The sequence below is a fragment of the Tachyglossus aculeatus genome, chromosome 1, assembly GCF_015852505.1.
Source record: "Tachyglossus aculeatus isolate mTacAcu1 chromosome 1, mTacAcu1.pri, whole genome shotgun sequence".
Lineage (NCBI taxonomy): Eukaryota > Metazoa > Chordata > Mammalia > Monotremata > Tachyglossidae > Tachyglossus > Tachyglossus aculeatus.
Window position 1 is genome coordinate 12226485 of NC_052066.1, and position 24413 is coordinate 12250897.

General features: G+C 48.5%; 1 protein-coding gene across 2 annotated transcripts in view; it reads right to left on the bottom strand.

Annotated features, from left to right (window-relative positions):
* XRCC5 (X-ray repair cross complementing 5) overlaps positions 1–24413 on the bottom strand; it is a 97684-nt gene that overhangs the window by 3860 nt on the left and 69411 nt on the right. Inside the window, exons 16-19 of one of the 2 annotated variants that reach the window (XM_038744446.1) lie at positions 21309–21378; positions 11919–12028; positions 7981–8077; positions 6033–6100 (exon numbers count right to left, since the gene is read on the bottom strand). In XM_038744446.1, coding sequence (XP_038600374.1) covers positions 6033–6100; positions 7981–8077; positions 11919–12028; positions 21309–21378 — 345 coding nt within the window. Of the gene's footprint in view, positions 1–6032; positions 6101–7980; positions 8078–10160; positions 10273–11918; positions 12029–21308; positions 21379–24413 lie in introns of those variants that run through there. The other variant, XM_038744447.1, reaches the window with a different exon arrangement.

Here is a 24413-nt window from a genome sequence, read left to right on the forward strand (position 1 = left end):
GAGATTAGTGAGGTGTGGTAGAAGGGGGCGAGTTTATTGAGTGTTTTAAAGCCGATGGTGAGGAGTTTCTGCTTGATGTGGAGGTGGATGGGCAACCACTGGAGGTTCTTGAGGAGTGGGGAGACATGAACCGAACAATTTTGTTGACAAATGATTCGTTCAGCAGAGTGAAGTATGGATTGGTGTGAGGAGAGACAGGAGGCTGGGAGGTCAGCGAGGAGGCAGATGCAGTAATCAAAGTGGGATAGTGGGATAGGACAATTGCTTGTATCAGCTTGGTAGCAGTTTGGATGAAGAGGAAAGGGCGGTTTTAAGCAGTGTTGGGAAGGTAGAAGCGACAGGATTTGGTGACAGATGGATTATGTGGGTGGAATGAGTGAGATAAGTGGAGGACAATGCCAAGGTTATGGGCATGTGAGATAGGGAGGATAGTGGTGCTGCCTACAGTGATGGGAAAGACGGAGAGAATGGGGTTTGGGTGGGAAGATAAAGAGTTCAGTTTTGGACATGTTTAATTTATGGAGTCACTGGGACATCTAAGTAGAGATGTCTTGAAAGCAAGAGGAAGTGCAAGACTGCAGAGAGGAGAAAGATCAGGACTGGAGATGAAGATTTGGGAATCAACTGCATATAGGTGGGAGTTGAAGCCACGGGGGTGAATGAGTTCTCTGAGAAAGTGGGTATAGAGGGAGAATAGATGGGGATCCAGAACTGAGCTTTAAGGGACCCCTACTGTCAGAGAGTGAGAGGCGGAGAAGGAGCCAGCCAAAGGAACTGAGAAGGGCGCGACCAGAGAGATAGAAGAACCAAGAGAGGATAGTCTCAGCGAAGCCAACGTTGAGTTTCAAGGAGAAGGGGGTGGGGTCCACAGTATCAAATTGCTTTCAATTTTGCTGAAAAAGTATGTAGCCGTATCATTAGAGGAAGAGATGGTGTGGGTGGGGGGACAGAAGGTTTGAGAAGAGAGTTAAACGTTTGGAATAGTTGGTGGGGCAGCAGGTATGGGAGTGAATGAGGAAAGAGAAGTATTGTTGTCGGGTAGTTGAGAGGGCCTGAGTGAAGCGGAGAAGAATGAATTTCAGGTGGACAAGGTCGGAGAGATTGTATGGATTTTCTCCAACAGCGCTCCACAGCTCAGGCACAGGAGAGGATTCAGGCCTGTGGGTTAGTGGTAAGAGACCTGTGGAGGGGCAGGGAGGGAAAGAGTGGCTTAGTGGAAAGAGCACAGGCTTGGGAGTCGGAGGACATGGGTTCTAATCCTGCCTCCGCCACTTGTTTGCTGTGTGACCTTGGGCAAGTCACTTGGGATTTCCAAGTTGGTGAAGGTGGATATTGCGCAGAGATGATGAGATGGAGCATGTGTTCACCCTGGCGAGTGGGTGAGGTGGAACCAGTGGTCGATGGAGTTGAGGAGTGAGGGGAAGCGGCAGCAGAAAGGTCGTGAAGAACACTGAAGTCCCAGACTGAGCCTTCCCAGACTGAGCCCCCTCCTTCCTCTCCCTCTCCCCTCCACCTTACCTCCTTCCCCTCCCCACAGCACCTGTATATATGTATATATGTTTGTATGTATTTATTACTCTATTTTACTTGTACATATTTCTTCCATTTATTTTATTTTGTTAATATGTTTCATTTTGTTCTCTGTCTCCCCCTTCTAGACTGTTAGCCCACTGTTGGGTAGGGACCGTCTCTATATGTTGCCAACTTGTACTTCCCAAGCGCTTAGTACAGTGCTCTGCACACAGTAAGCGCTCAATAAATACGATTGAATGAGTGAATGAATGAAGTCCCCAAAGATCCATGTGAATGTTCCATCCTCTGCCTCACAAGCCCACGGGCTTGGCATTACCCTCAGATCGAATACGGGGGATGAATAGGAGAGATGAGTTGAGGGTAATGCCAAGCTTGTGGTCTTGTGAGGCAGAGGATAGAACATTCACATGGATCTTCGGGGACTTCAATGTTACTGATGACCTCTCTGCTGCCGCTTCCCCTCGCTCCTCAACTCCATCAACCACTGGTTCCACCTCACCCACTCGCCAGAGTGGACACATGCTCCATCTCATCATCTTTGCGCAATCTCCACCTTCACCAACTTGGAAATTCCTCTATCCGACCATGACCCCCGCTCTCCCACACACCCCCTCCCCACAAATCAGTCCTGTTTCCCCCCAGGGACCTCCGATCCCACAACCTCTTCCCATTTTCCAAAGCCTCCACCTCCCAAGCCTACACTTCCTTCTCAATGCACAAACGCACACTCTCAACTCCGTCCTCTCCACTGAACTCACTCCCCTGTCCCTCCGTCAATCTCGTACCACTGATCCACAGCCCTGGAACCCCTCCACAGCCTGCTTCCTCCTCTCTTGTGCTCGAGCCACAGGGCACTGCTGGAGGAAACTCAGTTAGCAGACCATCCTCATCCATCTCAACCTCATCCTCTACTGTTGTAATTCTGCACTCTCACCCATTGGCAACACAATTTCTCCATCCTTCTTGATGCCCATACCCACTGCCCATGCCGGATGCTCCAGACGTTTAACTCCCTCCCCCACCCAGCCCCGACAATCTCTTACCCCTGATGACCTGGCCACCTAGTTCACTGTTAAACTGAAACCATCAGGCATGATCTCCGTAAAATCACCCCTTTTTCTTTTCAGTCCCTCCCTCTTCCCACCCCTTCTTTGAGTCCCCCATCTTTCCCAGCAGCATCTCAAAGGAGATCTCCCACCTCCTCTCAAAATCCATCCCCCTCCACCTTTGCCTCCGACTCCATCCCTTCTCATCTTATCAAAACACTTGCCCCACTCGCCGTCCTTCTCTCCCTGTCATCTTCAAGCACTCACTTCTTCCCTCCTACTTTCAAACATGTTCTTGCATCACCTAGCCTAAAGAACCCTCCCTTGACCCTATGGCTCCCACCTACCATTCCCCTCCAAACTCCTTGAACGAGTTGTCTACGCTGGCTGCCTCCACTCCCTTTCCTCCAGTTCTCTCTTTGAACCCCCCTCTTCTGGCTTCTGCCCCCTTCACACCACAGAAATGACCCTCTGCGAGGTCACCGATGACCTCCTCTTGTCCTTGTTCCCCCTGGGGCTCTAAGGGGGAGGTAGAACAGGTATTGAATCCCCATTTTACAGATGAGGAAACTGAGGGGAAGAGAAGTTACAGGACCTGACCAAGGTCACCCAGTAGGCAAGAGGCAAGAGCCAGGATTGGCATCCTGGTCCTCCGACTCTGAGGCCCGTGCTCTCTCTGCTAAGCCATGTCGGTCAGACAGTCGTAGTTACTGAGTGCTTACCGTGTGCACATCACTGTACTAAGTGCTAAGGAGAGTACAAGAGAACAGTAAAACAGACACAATCCCTGCCCACAGTGAGCTTACAGTCTGGAGGGGGAGACAGACATCAATATAAATAAATTTGAGCTATGGGCTGGGAGCGGGGAATGAAGCCATGCTGATTTCCTCTCTGACTGACCCCTTGCTGTCATGGATCTAGACAGCCCCCCTCCTCCTTCCCCTCCCCCTCCCTTCAGGCAGCGGGGAGTGATAACCACTGATCCGCATTACACATCACCCATGGCGCTTCTCTGGGACCGAGGGGGAGACCAGCCTGACAGACAGAAACTTGCTCAGGGTGACTACCTTTAATCGCTCCAAGAGGGCCATCACAAATGCAAATTCTTTTATCCTACTCTTGGGAGAAAGGAGAATGGGCAAACAGATGTTGGCGGGGTTGGAAATTACTTTCGAGACTGTCAGGGAGGAGGAGGCGGGAGGGGGTCTAGCCACTTTCTCTCCCCATCCATCCTCCCCTCTGCATCGTCAACTATGCACTTCTTAAGCCCTCTGATTCTCACCCCAACCCCAAAGCACTTCATAAATATCCTTATCCTCTATCTCCCCTCTCCCTAATCAACCAATCAATCAATCATATTTATTGAGCGCAGTGTGCAGAGCATTTGGTAGAGTACAACGGAAGCAGTATGGTGTAATGGATAGAGCACGGGCCTGAGAGTCAGAAAGTCATGGGTTCTAATCCCACTCTGCCACTTGTCTGCTGCGTGGCCTTGGGCAAGTCACTTCACTTCTCTGGGCCTCAGTTACCTCGTTTGTAAAATGGGGATTGAGACTGTGAGCCCCACATGGGACAGGGACTGTGTCCAACCCGATTTGCTTGTATGCGCCTCAGCGCTTAGTATAGTTCCTGGTACATAGTAAGACCTTAATAAATACCACAGTTATTATTATTACAATATAACAGACATTCCCGGCCCAAAATGAGCCTCTACTTTAATGGCTGTCTCCCCCTGCGGACTGTAAGCTCCTCGTGGGCAGGGAATGTGTCTATCAACTTTGTTGTGTTGTAGTTTCCCAAGTGCTGAGGACAGTGCTCTGCATGTGGAAAGTGCCTGGTAAAAATACTACTGATTGGCCTCCCTCGCCTCTGTGTCTGCTCCCTCTGGCCAGAACAGTATGTTCTGGGCCCTGGCCTGGGCAGCTCTGGGTATTGGAGGTTGGGTTGAGGGGGCGGAGGGAGGGAAAAGGGAGGGCAGGGATCAAGGGATGCCCCCCAATTCGAGCCCCCCCGGGGTTCATTGAGGGCTCTGCAGTCTGAGACTATTCAGGAAATCCTTACGGAGTCTATGCTGACTTCCTGTGGCTATCGGCCCCCCGCAACCCACCCCAGACAGAAAGCTTGTTTTGGACAGGGAATGTATCTGTATATTGTTCTATTGTACTCTCCCGAGCACTTAGTACAATGCTCTGCACACAGGGAGATTCATTCATTCATTCAATCGTATTTAGGGAGATAAATACGCTCAATAAATACGACTAATGAATGCTGAGGGGAGAAGCCGAATCAACAAGGCCTTAGGGGAAGGATCCTCTCAAAGAGGAATGACTTCTGCTTTGCTGCCAAAACAGCCAGCTGGGTCAGGAGTGAATCAATCCATCGATCATATGTATTGAGGACTTACTGTATGCCGAGCACTGTACAAAGCACTTGGGAGAGTACGATTCAACAGAGTTGGTGGACTGGTTCCCTGCCCACAAGGAGCTTGTAGTCTACAGAGGGAGTTAGAGATGTAACATGGCATAGTGGATCGAACACAGGCGTGGGAGTCAGAAGGTCATGGGTTCTAACCATGGTCAACTGTGTAACCATGGGCAAATCACTTCACTTCTCTGGGCCTCAGTTACCGCATCTGTAAAATGGGGATTGAGACTGTGAGCCCCACGGAGGACAGGGACTGTGTCCAACTCCATTTGCTTGTATCTACCGCGGCATTTAGTACAGTCCCTGGCACATAGTAAATGCTTAACAAATACCACAGTTTTTATATTATTATTACAAAAATACATTCCAGTTAGGGACATAAGTGCTGTGGGGATAAGGGAGAGGTGAATACAGGGTGCAAATCCTAGGTGAGGCAGAAGGGAGCGGGAGGAGAGGAAATGAGGTCTTAGTCGGGGAAGGCCTCTTGGAGGAGATGGGCTTTTAATAAGGCTTTGAAGCAGGGTAGAGGCATCGTTTGTGGTTCTGAAGGGGAGGGCGTTCCAGGCCAGAGGCAGGATGTGGGCGAGAGGTCGGTCGCGAGATAGATGAGATGGAGGGACAGTGAGTAGGTTGGCGTTAGAGGAGTGAAGTGAGCTGGGTTGTAGCGGGAAATCAGGGAGGTGAGGTAGGAGGAGGTAGGACTGAGTGCTTTAAAGTCGATGGTAAGGAGTTAAAGAAGTCATTAAAATGCTGGGGAGGCAGTATGGCCTGGTGGAAAGGGCACAAGAGCCAAGGTCCTGTCCAGGCTTGGCTGCTGGCTGGCTGTGTGACCTTGGGCAAGTCACTTCGCCTCTCCAAGCTTCGATTATCTGTTGTCTCTCTCCCTCTTAGACTGTGAGTCCTTGTGGGACAGAGACTGTGTCTGATATGGTTATCTGCTCTCTACCCCAGGGCTTAGCACAGAGTGAGTGCTTAATAAACCCCATTGTTACTATTGTTCTTTATGATAATAATAAGGATCATAAATACCTCTTGGGCTTCTTCAGTGGTGACCGAGCTTCCTGGAGCTTCATCTTTGGTGATCAGAGTAATCCCGTCTGAAAAGAAAATCATCTGGTAAAACACTCCAAGCCCAAACCCTGCCCTAAACACACACACCCACGTATGCACCCAGGCGCACACCCCTCCACAGGGGTCAGCATGGCTTAGTGGCAAGGACACGGGCTTGGGAGTCAGAGGTCGTGGGTTCTAATTCTGGTTCTGCCACTTGTCTGCCGTGTGACCTTGGGCAAGTCACTTAACTTCTCGGGGCCTCAGTCACCTAATCTGTAAAATGGGGATTGAGACCGTGAGCCCCATGTGGGACAGGGACTGTGTCCAACCTGATTAGCTTGGATCTATCCCAGTACTTAGTGAAGTGCCTGGCCCATAGTAAGCGCTTCACAAATACCTTAAGAAAATAACAAAGATAATAATACTTAATAATAATAATAATAATAATGGCAGTTAAGCGCTTACTATGTGCAAAGCACTGTTCTAAGTGCTGGGGAGGATACAAGGTGATCAGGTTGTCCCACGGGGGGCTCACAGTCTTAATCCCCATTTTCCAGATGAGGTAACTGAGGCCCAGAGAAGCTAAGTGTCTTGCCCAAGGTCACACGGCTGACAATTGGCAGAGCCGGGATTTGAACCCATGACCTCTGACTCTCAAGCCCGTGCTCTTTCCATTGAGCCACGCTGCAAATACTTGCCTTTCCCAACCTCCCAGGGATGTAATGAGGGAAAAAATAATAATTATTACATCATTTGTTAACTGTTTGCTATGTGCCAGGCACTGTACTAGGAGCTGGGGTGGATACAAGCACTTAGAACAGTGCTTTGCACATAGTAAGCACTTAATAAATGCCATCATTATTATTATTATTATTAAAAGCAGCGTGATAGTGGAAAAAGCCCAGGCTTGGGAGTCAGAGGTCGTGGGTTCTAATCCCGCCTCTGCCACTTGTAAGCTGTATGACTTTGGGCAAGTCATTTAACTTCTTAGTGCCTCAGTTCCCTCATCTGTAAAATGGGGATGAAGCCTGTTAGCCCCACATGGGACAACCTGACTACCTTGTATCTTCCCCAGTGCTAAGCACAGTGCTTGGCACATAGTAAGCACTTAACATTATTATTATTATTATTATTATTACAAGCAAATCAGTTGAACACAGTCTCTATCCCACAAGAGTCTCACAGTCTTGATCCCCATTTGACAGATGAGGTAACTGAGGCCTGGAGAAGTGAAGTGACTTCCTCAAGGTCACACAGCAGACAACTGGGATAGATCCTTCAAAGCCCTACTGAGAGCTCACCTCCTCCAAGAGGCCTTCCCAGACTCAGGCCCCTCCTTCCTCTCCCCCTCGTCCCCCTCCCCATCCCCCCACCTTACCTCCTTCCTGTCCCCACAGCACCTGTATATATGTATATATGTTCGTACATATTTATTACTCTATTTATTTTACTTGTACATATCTATTCTATTTATTTTATTTTGTTAATATGTTTTGTTTTGTTGTCTGTCTCCCCCTTCTAGACTGTGAACCCGCTGTTGGGTAGGGACCGTCTCTATATGTTGCCAACTTGTACTTCCCAAGCGCTTAGTACAGTGCTCTGCACACAGTAAGCGCTCAATAAATACGATTGAATGAATGAATGAACTGATGGAGCCAGGATTAGAATCCATGACCTACTGACTCCCAGGCCTGTGTTTAGTGTGCTTGGTACAGTGCCTGGCACTTAGTAAGTACTTAACAAATACCATTTTAAAAAATTAATTAAAAAAAGGTTCCCTGATTCTCCAACCTGGGTTCTTTCCACTTGGCTCTGCTGCTCCTTCTCCCTGTCCTCCCCACCCCACACCATTCACCTCTTCTATAAATGTTTTTTGGGTGTTTCCACTTAAAGAGGGGAAAGGGAGAGTCAGCCAACCCCTTACCTTCAGTGACACTTTCCCAAAAGTCATTTAACTTCCTCTCTTCCACTTGATCTCGCAGGGCCCGGAGGAAATCATTAAAGTGCTGCTCTCCTGACAACTTCAAAGGAAAAAATAAGCAGTCAGAGAGACAAATTCATTCATTCATTCATTCATTCAACTGTATTTATTGAGCGCTTACTCTGTGCAGAGAACTTTTCTAAGCACTTGCGAAGTATAATTCAGCAACAGATAGAGACAGTCCCTACCCAAAAACGGGTTCGCAGTCTAGATGGGGGGATAAACAACAAAGCAAGTAGACAGGCGTCAATACCATCAAAACAAACAGAATTATAGATATATCCACATCATTAATAAAATCAATAGAATAATACATATGTACATATATACACAAGTGCTGTGGGGCGGAGAGGGGGATAGAGCAGAGGGAGGGAGTCAGGGTGATGTGCTGGGGGAGCAGAGGAAAACGGGGGCTCAGTCTGGGAAGGCCTCCTGAAGGAGTGAGCTTTCAGTAGGGCTTTGAAGGGGGGAAGTGAGCTAGAAATAAAATCGACGTAACCCCAAAGCATGATGATACCCACATAAAAGCTCCTGCTACTTGTGTGAACTGGAAACCAAGAAGTAGCGCAGCCTAATGGAAAGAGCCTGGGCGTCGTGGGACCGGAGTTCTAATCCTGACTCAGCCACTAGCCTGCTGGGTGACCCTGGGCAAGGCACTTCACTTCTCTGTAGAAGCAGCATGACGTACTGATGCCTGTTTACTTGTATTGATGTCTGCCTCGCCCCGTCTGGACTGTGAGCCCGTTGTGGGTAGGGATTGTCTCTTTATTGCCGTATTGTACTTTCCAAGCGATTACTACGGTGCTCTGCACACAGTAAGTGCTCAATAAATATGATTGAATGAATGAGAACACAGGCCTTAGAGTCAGAAGGCCATGGGTTCTAATCCCAGCTTTGCCACTTGTCTGCTGTGTGACCTTAGGAAGCTGAGGTGCCTCTGTTACCTCATCTGTAAAATGGGGACTGAGACTGTGGGCCCCATGTGGGACAAGGACTGTGTCCAATCTGTGTACCAGTGCTTAGTACAGTGCCTGGCACACAGTAAGCACTTAACAAATACCACATTTATAATTATTATTATTCTCTGGGCCTCAGTTTCCTCATCTAACAAACAAGGATTCAATACCTCTTCTTCCTTCCCCTTCGACTGTGAGCCCTAGTACTTAGTCCAATGCTCGCCTATGAATCAAAGTCTTATCGTGGCAGGAGAGTTTGCGGATGCCAATGAAGCTTAAAGCTCTGCCACTGAGAGATAATCTCTCTTCAGGGTTACCCAGAATGGAAAAGTCTAGGCCAAAATGCCAGAGTTGATTCAGAAGCAGCACAGCCTTGTGGGTAGAGCACGGGCCCAGGAGTCAGAAGGTCATGGGTTCTAATCCAGGTTCCGCCACTTGTCTGCTATGTGACCCTGGGCGAATCACTTCACTTCTCTGTGCCTCAGCTCCCTCATCTGTAAAATGGGGATCGAGGCTGTGAGCTCCATGTAGGACAGGGACTGTTTCTAACCTGATTTGATTGTATCCATCCCAGCGTTTAGTACAGTGCCTGGCACATAGTAAGTGCTTAAGGAATCAATCGATCGTATTTATTGAGCACTTACTGTGTGCACAGCACTGTACTAAGCGCTTGGGAAGTACAAGTTGGCAACATATAGAGACGGTCCCTACCCAACAGTGGGCTCACAGTCTAGAAGGAATACCGTAATAATGACTTTCTACCTGTGCTGGGCAGTCGCGGCACAGGAAAGACTCAAGATGGATGGTCAAGCAATCCCATTTATTCATTCAATCGTATTTATTGAGCGCTTACTGTGTGCAGTGCACTATACTAAGCGCTTGGAAAGTACAATTCGGCCAACAAATAGAGACAATCCCTACCCAACAACAGACTCACAGTCTAGAAGGGGGGAGACAGACAACAAAACAAGTAGACAGGCATCAATAGCATCAATATACATAAATAGAATTATAGATATATACACAATCATATTTATTGAGCGCTTACTGTACTAAGCGCTTGGAGAGAACTATTCAGCAAATGTCGATCAAAGACAATGGCAGAGACTTGAGCGGAAGAAGACAATGGTAAATCGCTTCTGTATCTTTACCAAGAAAACTCTCTGGATACCCAAGCCAGGAGGACATGGAAGGTGCAAACCAGCAGCTAGATGGATGGAGGCCCTCAGTACGATGGCTGCGGATTATGGATTCTGGAGGAGAGGTATCCGTGGAGTCGCTAGGAACCCGATGGCATTCCAGAGAGAGACTTAGTACAGTGCTTGGCCCACAGTAAATGCTTAACAAATAACAAATACCCTCTAGACTGTAAGCTTACTGTGGAATGGGAATGTGTCTACTGACTCAGTTAATAATAATAGTAATGATGGCATTTATTAAGCGCTTACTATGTGCAAAGCACTGTTCTAAGCGCTGGGGAGGTTACAAGGTGATCAGGTTGTCCCACATGGGGCTCACAGTCTTAATCCCCATTTTACAGATGAGGTACTGAGGCACAGAGAAGTTAAGTGACTTGCCCAAAGTCACATAGCTGACAATTGGCGGAGCCGGAGTTTGAACCCATGACCTATGACTCCAAAGCCCATGCTCTTTCCACTGAGCCACGCTGCTTAAACTGCATTCTCCCCAGCATCTAGTCTAGTGCTCTGCATGTACCAAATGTCATTAAATAAATGAATGATGATGATGAAGAGGGTGATTTTATTTTGACGGAAGCAGCATGAACTAGTGGGAAGAGCACGGGCCTGGGAGCCAGAGGTGATGGGTTCTAATCCCGGCTCTGCCAAATGTCTGCTGTGTGACCTTGTGCAAGTCACTTCACTTCTCTGGGACTCAGTTTTCTTATCGGTAAAATGGGGATGAAGACCGTGAGCCCCATGTGGGACAGGGACTGTGTCCAACCTGATTACCTTGTAGGTACCCCAGTGCTTAGAACAGTGCTTGGCAAATACCAAGGGCTTAACAAATACCATTATCATTATTACTATTATTTCTTCATTTCTCTGGGCCTCAGTTGCCTCACCTGTAAAACGGGATAATGAAAATGATGGTATTTGCTAAGTGCTTATCATGTGCCAAGCACTGTTCTAAGGTAATCAGGTTGTCCCACATAGGACTCACAGGCTTCATCCCCATTTTATAGATGAGGTAACTGACACGCAGAGAAGTGAAGTGACTGGCCCAAAGTCACACAGCTGACAAGCGGCAGAGGCGGCATTAGAACCCACGACCTCTGATTCCCAAGCCCAGGCTCTTTCCTCTAAGCCATGCTACTCCTCCAAGAAACAATTGGAGTGTGAGCCTCGTTTGGGACAGGGACTGTGTCCAACCTGATGAACTTGATTCTACCCCAGTGTTTAGAACAGTGCTTGGCACATGGGAAGCGCTTCATTCAATCATTCAATCATATTTACTGAGTGCTTACTGTCTGCAGAGCACTGTACTAAGCACTTCAGAAATACCACAATAATTATTATTATTAATTAATGATGGTATTTGTTAAGCGCTTACTATGTGCAGAGCACTGTTCTAAGTGCTGGGGAGGATACAAGGTGATCAGGTTGTCCCATGGGGGGGCTCACAGTCTGAATCCCCATTTTACAGATGAGGGAAATGAGGTGCAGAGAACTGAACTGACTTGCCCAAAGTCACACAGCTGACAAGTGACGGAGGCAGGATTTGAACCCAGGACCTCTGACTCCAAAGCCCCCGGGCTCTTTCCACTGAGCCACGCTGCTATCATTAGTTATCATTATTAGTCGGTCAAGTGGTATTTATCGAGCACTGACTGTGGGCAGAGCACTGGACTAAGCACTCGGGGGCGTCCAACAGAGCGCTATTGAGGAGAGGGGGGAACGTCACTACCTGGACGGCCTCCTGGCGGAAAGTCCTGATGCAGTCGAGGCTCTTGAGGTAGTATTGCAGCCCCTTGGCCTCCAGGAACTGGTTGATGCGGCTCACCAGCTGCTGGCACACTGGGAAGACAGGAATCGAAACGCCGGGTTTCCCGCGGGGTCCGTGGGCTGGCTCCCCTCTCTCATTCATTCATTCATTCATTCATTCAATCGTATTTATTGAGCGCTTACTGTGTGCAGAGCACTGTACTAAGCACTTGGGAAGTACAAGTTGGCAACGTATAGAGACGGTCCCTACCCAACAATGGGCTCACACTCTCTCCTTCTCTTTAGGTGAGGGAGGTTGAGTGCCCTGGCCCGGAATGCCCTCCCTCCACACATCAGCCAAGCTAGCTCTCTTTCTCCCTTCAAAGCCCCACTGAGAGCTCACCTCCTCCAAGAGGCCTTCCCAGACTGAGCCCCCTTTTTCCTCTCCTCCTCCCCAATCAATCAATCAATCAATGGTATTTATTGAGCGCTTACTGTGTGCAGAGCACTGTACTAAGCGCTTGGGAAGTACAAGTTGGCAACATATAGAGACGGTCCCTAACCAACAGTCTGCTCACAGTCTAGAAGGGGGAGATAGAGAACAAAACCTAACATATTAACAAAATAAATAGAATAGATATATACAAGTTAAATAATTAAATAAATTAATATCATCATCAATCATACTTATTGAGCACTTACTGTGTGCAGGGCACTGTACTAAGCGCTTGGGAAGTACAAGTTGGCAACATATAGAGACAGTCCCTACCCAACAGTGGGCTCACAGTCTAAAAGGTCCCCATCTAAAAGTCCCCATCCCCCCAGCCCTACTTCCTTCCCCCCACCGACAGCACCTGTATATATATATATATATATTTGTACAGATCACTGTATTTATTTTACTTGTACATTATTTACCATTCTATTTATTTTGTTAATGATGTGCACCTAGCTTTAATTCTATTTGTTCTGATGACTTGACATCTGTCCATGTGTTTTGTTTTGTTGTTTGTCTCCCCCTTCTAGACTGTGAGCCCGTTGTTGGGTAGGGACCGTCTCTATGTGTTGCCGACTTGTACTTCCCAAGCACTTAGTACAGTGCTCTGCACACAGTAAGTGCTCAATAAATACGACTGAATGAATGAATGTCAGCTCATTGTGGGCGTTCATTTGTTCATTCATTCATCCAATTGTATTTATTGAGCACTTGCTGCATACAGAACACTGTCCTAAGCGCTTGGGAGAGTCCAACAGAACAATAAACGGACACGTTCTCTGCCCCCAGTGAGCTGAAGGCGTCTGTTCTAGTGTGGTGTTGTACTCTCCCAAGCACTGTGAGCCCACTGTTGGGTAGGGACTGTCTCTATATGTTGCCAACTTGTACTTCCCAAGCACTTAGTACAGTGCTCTGCACACAGTAAGCGCTCAATAAATATGACTGAATGAATACAGTGCTCTGCACACAGAAAGTGCCCAATATATAGGACTGACTGACTGACTGGTTGAGGACTAGCCACACTTGATGAGCCCGGCCAACCTGAGCCTCAGGGCACCCCGCGGGTCCGGCCCAGCTCGGGGAGGGTAGACTGCACTGGTGATCCAAAGCCGTGAGCAACGAGCCCGGCCTGGGAGTCGGGGACACTGCCCCTGGCCTGTTGGGGGGACCTTGCGCGAGTCCCTTACCTTCTCTTGGGCCTCAGTTTCCTCCTCTGTCTAGTGGGGATTCGATACCTGTTCTCCCTCCCCTCTAATAATAATAATAATTGTGGGCTTACTATGTGCCAGCCATTGTACAAAGCGCCGGGGTGGATACAAGCAAATTGGGTCGGTCGCAGTCCCTGTCCCACTTGGGGCTCACAGTCTTCATCCTCATTTTACAGATAACTGAGGCACAGAGAAGTGAAGCGACTTGCCCAAGGCCACACGGCAGACAAGTGGCAGAGCCAGAATTAGAACCCATGACCTTCTGACTCCCAAGCCCGTGCTCTATCCACTATGCTATGCTGCTTCTCCAGAGCACTGAAGTAAGCGCTTGGGAGAGTAAAATACAACAGAGTTGACAGACACGTTCCCTCCTCTAGACTGTAAGCTCATTGTGGCCATGTGGGGCTCACTGTGGACTGTGAGCCCCATGTGGGACAGGGACTGTGTCCTATCTGATTGCATTGTACCTACCCCAGTGCTTAGTACAGTGCTTGGCCCATAGTAGTAATAATAATAATGATGGCATTTGTTAAGCGCTTACTATGTGCAAAGCACTGTTCTAATAATAATAATAATGGCATTTATTAAGTGCTTACTATGTGCCAAGCACTGTTCTAAGTGCTGGGGAGGGTACAGGTGATCAGGTTGTCCCATGTGGGGCTCAAAGTCTTAATCCCCATTTTACAGATGAGGTAACTGAGGCACAGAGAAGTGAAGTGACTTGCCCAAAGTCACACAAGCTGACAAGTGGCGGAGTCTGGATTTGAACCCATGACCCGACTCCAAAGCCCGTGCTCTTTCCACTGAGCCACGCTGCTTCTCTGCTGCTTCTAAGTACTGGGGGGATACAAGGTGATCAGGTTGTTCCACGTGGGGCTCACAGTCTTAATCCCCATTTTACAGATGAGGTAACTGAGGCTCAGAGAAGTTGAGTGACTTGCCAAAGGTCACACAGCATGACATGTAGCGGAGCCGGGATTAGAACCCATGACGTCTGACTCCCAAACCCCTGCTCTTTTCACTGAGCCATGCTGCTTCTCAAGCACTTAGCAAATACTACTATAATAATGACAACAGGCCCTATTCCCTCGCCCCCTCCTACCTCACCTCCCTTCTCTCCTTCTCCCTCCCAGCCCACACATTCCGTTCCTCTGGTGCCGCTAACCTCCTCACCAGGCCTCGTTCTCGCCTGTCCCGCCGTCGGCCCCTGGCCCACGCCCTACCTCTGGCCTGGAATGCCCTCCCTCCTCACATCTGCCAAATTTAGTGCACTTCCCCCCTTCAAAGCCCTACTGAGAGCTCACCTCCTCCATGAGGCCTTCCCGGACTGAGCCCCCCTTTTCCTGTCCTCCTCCTCCCCTCCCCATCGCCCCTCCCCTCCACAGTTCTACCCCCTTCCCCGCCCCACAGCACTTGTGTATATTTGTACATATTTATTACTCTAATTACATTAATTTTATTAATGATGTGCATCAGCAGGAAAGAGCACGGGCTTTGGAGTCAGAGGTCATGGGTTCAAATCCCGGCTCCACCAATTGTCAACTGTGTGACTTTGGGCAAGTCACTTAACTTCTCTGTGCCTCAGTTACCTCATCTGTAAAATGGGTATTAAGATTGTGAGCCCCCCATGGGACAACCTGATCACCTTGTAACCTCCCCAGCGCTTAGAACAGTACTTTGCACATAGTAAGCGCTTAATAAATGCCATTGTTATTATTATTATATATCTATAATTCTATTTATCTATTTTGATGGTATTGATGCCTGTCTACTTGTTTTATTTTGTTGTCTGTCTCTGTCCATCTAGACTGCAAGCCCATTGTTGGGTACAGGTTGTCTCCATCTGTTGACGAATTGTACTTTCCAAGCGCTTAGTACAGTGCTCCGCACACAGTAAGTGCTCAATAAATATGATCGAATGAATGAATGAATCATTTTACAGATGAGGAAACCGAGATATGGAGAAGTGAAGTGACCTGCCCGAGGTCACAGAGCAGGCACATCGCAGATGCGGGATGGGCAACCACCGGAGGTTCTCTGAGGAGTGGGGAAACACGGACGGAGCGGTTTTGTGGAAAAACGATCGGGGCGGCAGAGTGAGATATGGACTGGAGCGGGGAGAAGCAGGGCTGGGAGGTCAGCGAGGAGGCTGATGCAGTAATCTAGGAGGGATGCGGTGAGTGTTTGGATTGACGGGGTAGCAGTTTGGATGGAGAGGAAAGGGCGGATTTTAGCGATGTGTCGAAGGTGGGACCGACAAGATTTAGTGATGGATTGTATGTGTGGGTTGAATGAGAGATGAGTCGAGGATAACGTCAAGGTTCATTCATTCAATCGTATTTATTGAGCACTTACTGTGTGCAGAGCACTGTACTAAGCGCTTAAAGGTTACGGGCTTGTGAGGCAGGGAGGCTCATGGTGCGGTCTGCAATTTCTTTATTTATATTGATATTAATGTCTGTCTCCCCCTCTAGACTGTAAGCCCACAGTGGCCAGGGAACGTGTCTGCTATATCATACTCTGCCAAGCGCTAAGTACAGTGCTGTGCATGCAGCACGCAGTAAGCGCTCAATAAATACGAACGACTGACTGACTACAATCCCGCAGCGGGCGAGAGGCAGAGGCGGAATTAGAACCCAGGTCCCCTGACTCCCAGGGCCGTGTTCTTTCCACTGGGCCGCGCTGCTCCTCGCCCACTATCTCGGAGGACAGCACGGGAGCATGACCAGTGACTCACGAAAAGAGAACGTCGCCCGTTCTCTAGGGTGATTTTTCCTCACCGATAACTCACCAAATCGATTCCGGGCTCCCCGGCTCTCCAAGTTAAGTCCCAGCCCATTATTTTCATGCTTAACGATTTTCTCATTAAATCTTGTAATTTCTTACAAATTGCACTAATAAAAGCACATCCCGCCACCTACCCCCCCACCTCAGCTGCTGCCTCTTTACTGATGTGTTAAATTCAAACCCCAGGCTCCAAGACGGGGGAGATGGGAGCTTTTATGGCCTGAACCCGCTCCTGTGAGCCTCTGAGAGAAGTTAGGGTTCATTTTCTGCTTGGACATTTTGTTGCCATCGGCCGGGATCCGGGCTCAGGCTGGGCAGCTGCGGAAAGGAATCCTGAAGGGCTGGTCCGACCCCTTTTTTGATGGTATTCGTAAAGCCTTTGCCATGGTTCTGCTGTGTGACCTTGGGCAAATCACTTAATTTCTCTGCGCCCCAGTTACCTCATCTAGAAGAGTGTGAGCCCCATGTGGGACAGGGACAGACAGTATGGGGAGTCAATCCCTGTTCGCCCTCCTACTGAGACTGTGAGTTCCATGTGGGACACTTACGGTGACTCACCTGATCAATTTCTATCACCCCCAGAGCTTAGAACAGTGTTGACACCTATTAAGCAGCGTGGCTCACTGGAAAGAGCCCGGGCTTTGGAGTCAGAGGACAAGGGTTCAACTCCCGACTCTGCCACTAGTCAGCTGTGTGACTTTGGGCAAGTCACTTAACATCTCTGGGCCTCAGTTCCCTCATCTGTAAAATGGGGATGAAGACTGAGCCCCATGTGGGACAACCTGATTATCATGTATCTACCCCAGCGCTTAGAACAGTGCTTGGCACATAGTAAGCGCTTAACAAATACCAATATTATTATTATTATTATTAAGTGTTTAATAGATGCCACCGTAATATAGGTTGCAATTGATATAGGCCTTTGCATGGAGGAGGTTAAATCCTACTCCCTCCTACTTAGACTGTGAGCCCCATGTGGGACGGGGACTGTGTCCATACTGATAAACTTGTCTCTACTGCAGTGCTTAGATCGGTTCTAATCCCGGCTCTGCCGCTTGTCAGCTCTGTGACCTCAGCCAAGCCGCATCACTTCTCTGGGCCTCGGTTCCCTCATCTGTAAAAGGGGGATGAAGACCGTGAGCCTCATGTGGGACAGGGACCGTGCCCAACCTGATTTGTTTGTACCTCCACCAGCACTTGGTACAGTGCCTGGCACGTAATAATAATAATCATAATAATGGTAGTTTTTAAGCACTTACAATGTGCCAAGCACTGTTCTAAGCGCTGGGGTAGATACAAGGTAATCAGGTTGTTCCAAGTGGGGGGGTCACAGTCTTAATCCCCATTTGACAGATGAGGTAACTGAGGCCTAGAGAAGTGACGTGACTTGCTCCAAGTCACACAGATGATAAGTGGCAGAGCCGGGATTAGAACCCACAACATTTGACTCCCAAGTCCGGGCTCTTTCCACTAAGCCACACTGCTTCTCCTAGTAAGCACAGTAAGTGCTCATTAACAAGTATATTAATCAATCAATCGTATTTACTGAGCGCTTACTGTGTGCAGAGCACTGTACTAAGCGCTTGGAAAGTACAAGCTGGCAACATATAGAGACAGTCCCTACCCAACAGTGGGCTCACAGTCTAGAAGGGGGTGACAGAGAACAAAATCAAACATACTAACAAAATAAAACAAATAGAATAGATAGGTACAAGTAAAATAAAATAAAACATTAACAACAAACAACAAGAAGAACTTCCTCTGGGTGCCTGGTCGCAAGCTTTCATGACATCCAATTTCACCCCTTTTCCCCTCCCACTTGGGCCCCTGAGATCTGGGACCCCTCCCCACTTCTGAGTTCCAGAGCTCCCCACCCCACACCCGCTCTGTTAATCAATCAAGGGTATTTATTGAGCGCTTACTGTATGCAGAGCACTGTACTAAGTGCTTGGGGGACTGCAATACAACAGAGCCGGTAGACACGTTCCCTACCCGTTGTCTGTTCACTTTGATATTAATAATAATGATGGTATTTGTTAAGCGCTTACTATGTGCAAAGCACTGTTCTAAGCACTGGGGGGATACAAGATGATCAGGTTGTCCCACGTGGGGCTCACAGTCTTAATCCCCATTTTCCAGATGAGGTAACTGAGGCCCAGAGAAGTGAAGTGACTTGACCAAAGTCACACAGCTGACAATTGGCAGAGCTGGGATTTGAACCCATGACCTCTGACTCCAAAGCCTGGGCTCTTTCCACTGAGCCATGCTGCTTCTCTGAGATCTGTGATCTTTGGTGCAGAGCACTGCACTAAGCAGTTGGGAGAGTACAATATAACAATAAACGGCCACAATCCCTGCCCACAGTGAGCTTGCAGTTTACAGTCCCACCCGCAAGTCCACGGCACATTATGAATGTATGCTTATATATTTTAAATTACTCATTTATTTAGATTAACGTCTGTCTCCCCCGCTAGACTGTAAGCTCATCATGGGCAGTGAACATGGCTGCTAATTCTGTTAGTCTAGCGCTAGGCACATAGTAAATGCTCAATGAATACCATGCACATAGTAAGCGCTCCGTAAATTCCATGCACGTAGTAAGCACTCCATAGATACCATGCATGTAGTAAGCTCTTATTATTATTAATAATAATAATTGTAAAATATAATACAACAGTAAACAGACACATTCTTTGCCCAATCAATCAATCAATCAATCATATTTATTGAGCGCTTACTATGTGCAGAGCACTGTACTAAGCGCTTGGGAAGTACAAATTGGCATCACATAGAGACAGTCCCTACCCAACAGTGGGCTCACAGTCTAAAAGGGGGAGACAGAGAACAGAACCAAACATACCAACAAAATAAAATAAGTAGGATAGAAATGTACAAGTAAAATAAATAAATAAATAAATGAATAAATAGAGTAATAAATATGTACAACCATATACACATATATTCAGGTGCTGTGGGGAAGGGAAGGAGGTAAGACGGGGGGATGGAGAGGGGGACGAGGGGGAGAGGAAAGAAGGGGCTCAGTCTGGGAAGGCCTCCTGGAGGAGGTGAGCTCTCAGCAGGGCCAACAGTGAGCTTACATTCTAGAGGGAAGGGTCTGACTCACTGTCCATTGCTGGGGTTGGCCCTTCCTGCATGTAGCCCTGAATGGCCAGTTCCTCTGGGGAGATCAAAGAATCAACAACCTGAAAGGTGGGAAAATTTCTAGTCGTTCAGGGTGCTAGTCCGATTCCCCACTCCTTCGGGTACATAGACGGTGAATGAGAGAAAGTGTAGTTTAGCCTGTTACGGAGCAACAAGTTTCTAAACTGAACTTGGGTTTTGGGCCTCTGGACTCCCCCTTCTAGACTGTGAGCCCGTTGCTGGGTAGGGACCGTCTCTATATGTTGCCAAATTGCACTTCCCAAGCGCTTAGTACGGTGCTCTGCACACAGTAAGCGCTCAATAAATATGACTGAATGAATGAATGAATAAGGCAAAGATTTTTAGGGGTGCCCTGGATTTAACCGAGTTCCTATCCTCCAAATAAATAAAAAAGGTCTGAATCGCCCCAAATTTAATTTAAAAAACTTTAGGTTTTTCTTAACATTTTCAATAATTTTTGTTGATTTACGTCTTCCCTTTCCTTCTAAAGAATCCTCAGAGGAATACACTATTCTCAATAGGATTTTCAACTGAAAGATCTTTAATTGAAATATCACTAATAAATACCATGATTTTCATTAACCACCACATCTAGAAGTTTGAACCATTTTCAAAAGCATTATGAATACACTTTTCTAATAATAATAATGATGGCATTTATTAAGCGCTTACTATGTGCAAAGTACTGTTCTAAGCGCTGGGAAGGTTACAAGGTGATCAGGTTGTCCCGGGGGGCTCACAGTCTTATCCCCCATTTTACAGATGAGGGAACTGAGGGGCAGAGAAGTTAAGTGACTTCCCCAAAGTCACACAGCCGACAATTCGCGGAGCCGGGATCTGAGCCCCTAACCTGACTCCAAAGCCCGTGCTCTTTCCACTGAGCCACACTGCTTCTCTCTCCTCTCTTTCTGAGGGCACTTTTCCTCCCCCTGACTCCCATTACAGCCCATTGTTGGGTAGGGACCGTCTCTATGTGTTGCCGATTTGTACTTCCCAAGCACTTAGTATAGTGCTCTGCATGCAGTAAACGCTCAATAAATAAGATTGAATGAATGAAAAGAACTGTTCTAAGCGCTGGGGTAGATACAAGGTAATCAGGTTGTCCCATATGGGGCTCACAGTCTTAATCCCCATTTTATAGATGAGGTAACAGGCACAGAGAAGTGAAGTGACCAGCCCAAAGTCACATAGCAGACAAGTCGCGGGAGACGGGATTAGAACCCATGACCTCTGACTCCCAAGCCCGGGCTCTTTCCACTAGGCCACGCTGCTTCATGGTAACTGTTCCATAAATACCATGCACATACTGTGAGCCTGTTGTTGGGTAGGGACCATCTCTATACGTTGCCAACTTGTACTTCCCAAGCGCTCAGTACTCAGTAAGCGCTCAATAAATACGATTGAATAAATGAATGAATAGTAAGCACACAATACCATGCAAATAGTAGATGCTCCATAAATACCATGCACATAGTAAGTGCTCAGCTGACTGACTGATGGATGGATTCATTTATTCAATCACATTTATTGAGCACTTACCATGTGCAAAACACTGCACTAAGTGCTTGGGAGAGTACACTAGAACAATAAACGGATTGGAGGGGCCGATCGGACAGTTCCCTGGCCACAGCAAGCTGGCCACCGTTTGGAGCCGAGGGTCCTGAGCTGGACCGGCCTCTCCGCGGAGGGGCTGGGGGGCGGGCGGGGGAACGGGACTCACCTTCCTTGAAGTTGGCATTCTTCTGCCTCACCAGGAAGCGGAAGTTTTCGGCGGGGTTCACGCTGCCCACCTGCAAAACAGCCCCCCGACACCGGAACCGTGGGTCACCGCTCGGCTCTGCCCTGACCCGGAGAAGCCGGAGAACCCACAGGGCTTTGTGCAGAGTGCCGGCTGGCTCGTGCGAGCTCCACGAGAGATGCACGAGAGAAGCAGCGTGGCTCAGTGGAAAGAGCCCGGGCTTTGGAGTCAGAGGTCACGGGTTCAAATCCCAGCTCTGCCACATGTCTGCTGTGTGACCTTGGGCAAGTCACTTAACTTCTCTGAGCCTGTTACCTCATCTGTAAAATGGGGATTAAGACTGTGAGCCCCACGTGGGACAACCTGATCACTTTGTATCACCCCTGCGCTTAGAACAGTGCTTTGCGCATAGTAAGCACTTAACAAATGCCAACATTATTATTATTATTATGCACAGAGCGACACAGAGGCAGAAAAGCTGCACAGCCTAGCGGAAAGAACCCCCCGCCTGGGAGTCAGAGGACCTGGTTTCTCATCCCAGCTCTGCCACTTGTCTGCTGGGTGACCTTGGACAAGTCACTTCACTTCTCTGGGCCTCAGTTCCCTCATTTGGAAAATGGGGATTCAATACCTGTTCTCCCTCTTGCTTAGACTGCAGCTCCTGTGGGACAGGGATTGTGTGTGACCTGATTAACTTTTTTTTTTATGGTACTTGTTAAGTGCTTACTAAGAGGCAAACACTGTTCTAAGTGCTGGGGTAGATGCAACTTAATTAGGTTGGACTCAGTCCCTCTCCACCATGGGCCTCACAGTCAAAGCAGGAAGGCAAACAAAGAAGTAGCATGGTGCAGAGGATAGAGCACGGGCCTGGGAATCAGAAGGTCATGGGTTCTAATTCCACTCTGCCACTTGCCTGCTGTGTGACCTGGGGTAAGTCACTTCACCTCTCTGGGCCTCGGTTACCTCACCTTTAAATGGGGATGAAGACTGTGAGCCCCATTTGGGACAGGGAATATGTCCAACCTGATTTCATTCAGCTCTTAGTACAGGGCCTGGCACATTGTAAGTGCTTAACCAATGCCACAATTAAACAAGAGGACTGAGGCACAGAGAAATTAAATGTTTAACTTGTATCTACACCAGTGCTTAAAACAACATTTTACACATATTAAGCGCTTAACAAAAATGATAAAAAAAAAAACAAAAAGAGGAAAGTGTCAAGAGTAAGATAGAGAGCGAGAGCAAGAGACAGAAAGAGGGAAGACACAGAGAGAAGTTTTTCCTCCATGCTTTCATTCTTGTGAGCCCCTCGTGGGGCAGGGACTATGTCCAACCTAATCTGTTTGTATCCCAGTCCTTAGTACAGTGCCTAGTAAACAGTAAGCACTTAACAAATACCCAAATTATGGTTATTATTCTTTATTTCTGCTGTAAAGCTGGTGATGTTGGGTGGCAGCTGGCTGCTGGCTGGCTTGCCCTCTCAGCAGATGGTTCCTCTGTTCTCCCTGGGGGTCAAAGGGTGGGACTCAATCGGCCTCCACCAGCTCAGCACCGAGACCTTTGAGGTACTGGACTCTGTCCACTCCAACACCCCATTGATTGGGGGGCAGAGGGAGGCCGGGGGGGGCAGGGGGCAGGGTTTCATTGGGCTCCAAGGGGTCCCAACATGTGACTGACCGAAGCGCTCATCTGGCTAGTCAGGGCTGGCTGACCGAGCTGACTTTCTGAAGGGCTGCAGCCAACTGACCGATGTGTTTTTTCAATGGGCCAGAGCCAACTGACTGAGCTGTCCTTCTGGTGGGCCAGAGATGACTGACCAAACTGTCCTTCCAGCAGGCTGGGGCTGACTGACGGAGCTGTCCTCCTGGTAGGCCAGAGCTGAATGACCCAGCTGTCTTTCCAGTGGGCCAGGGAGGACTGACCATGCTGTCCTTCTGGTGGGAAAGGGATGACTGACCAAGCTGTCCTCCTGAAGGGCCAGAGCTGACTGACTGATGGGCCTTTTCAGTGGGCCACGGCTGACTGACCAAGCCGTTAGACTGTGAGCCCACTGTTGGGTAGGGACTGTCTCTATATGTTGCCAATTTGTACTTCCCAAGCGCTTAGTACAGTGCTCTGCACATAGTAAGCGCTCAATAAATACGATTGAAAAAAAAAAAAAAAGCTGTCCTTCCAGTAGGCTGGGGCTGCCTGACCGAACTGTCCTTCTGAAGGGCTGGAGGCAACTGATTTATGTGCCCTTTCAGTGGGCCAGTGACGGCTGATTGGGCTGTCCCTTGGCGGGCCAGAGCTGACTGAGCTGACCTTTCAGAGGCCATAACCAAATGACCGAGCTGTCCTTCTGGCAGGCCAGGGTTGACTGACCAAACTGTCCTTTCAGAGGGCCAGTGCTGACTGAGCTGTCCTTCTGGTGGGCTGAAACTGACTGACCAAGCTATCCATCTGGTGGGCCAGAGCTGACTGACCAATGTGCCCTTTCTGACTGACCAAACTGTCCTTTTGGTGGGCCGGAGGTGGATGGCCAAGCTATCCTTCCGGGGAAGCAGCCTGGAACAATGGCTAGAGCATGGGCCTGGGAGCCAGAAGGTCATGGGTTCTAATCCCAGCGCTGCCACTTGTCTGTTCTGTGGCCTTGGGCAAGTCACTTCACTTCTCTGGGCCTCAGTTCCCTCATCTGTAAATGGAGATTGAGACTGTGAGCCCCACGGGGGACAGGGACTGTGTCCAACCCAATTTGCTTGTATCCACCCAGTGTCTAGTACAGTGCCTGGCACATAGTAAGTGCTTAACAAATACCACAATTGTTATCATTATTATTATTCCAACAGGCCAAAGCTGACTGACTGAGCTGTCCTTCCAGAGGGCTGTGCCCAAATGACCTAGTTGCCCATCCAGCAGGCCAGGACCCCTCTTTCAGTGGGCTAAGGCTGACTGACCGAGCTGTCCTCCTGGTGGGCTGCGACTGACTGACCGAGCTATCCATCTGGTGGGCCAGAGCTGTTTGACCAATGTGCCCTTTCAGCAGGCTGGGACCGACTGACCGAGCTGGACCAGGGCTGCCTGACCCAACTGTCCTCCCGGAGGGCG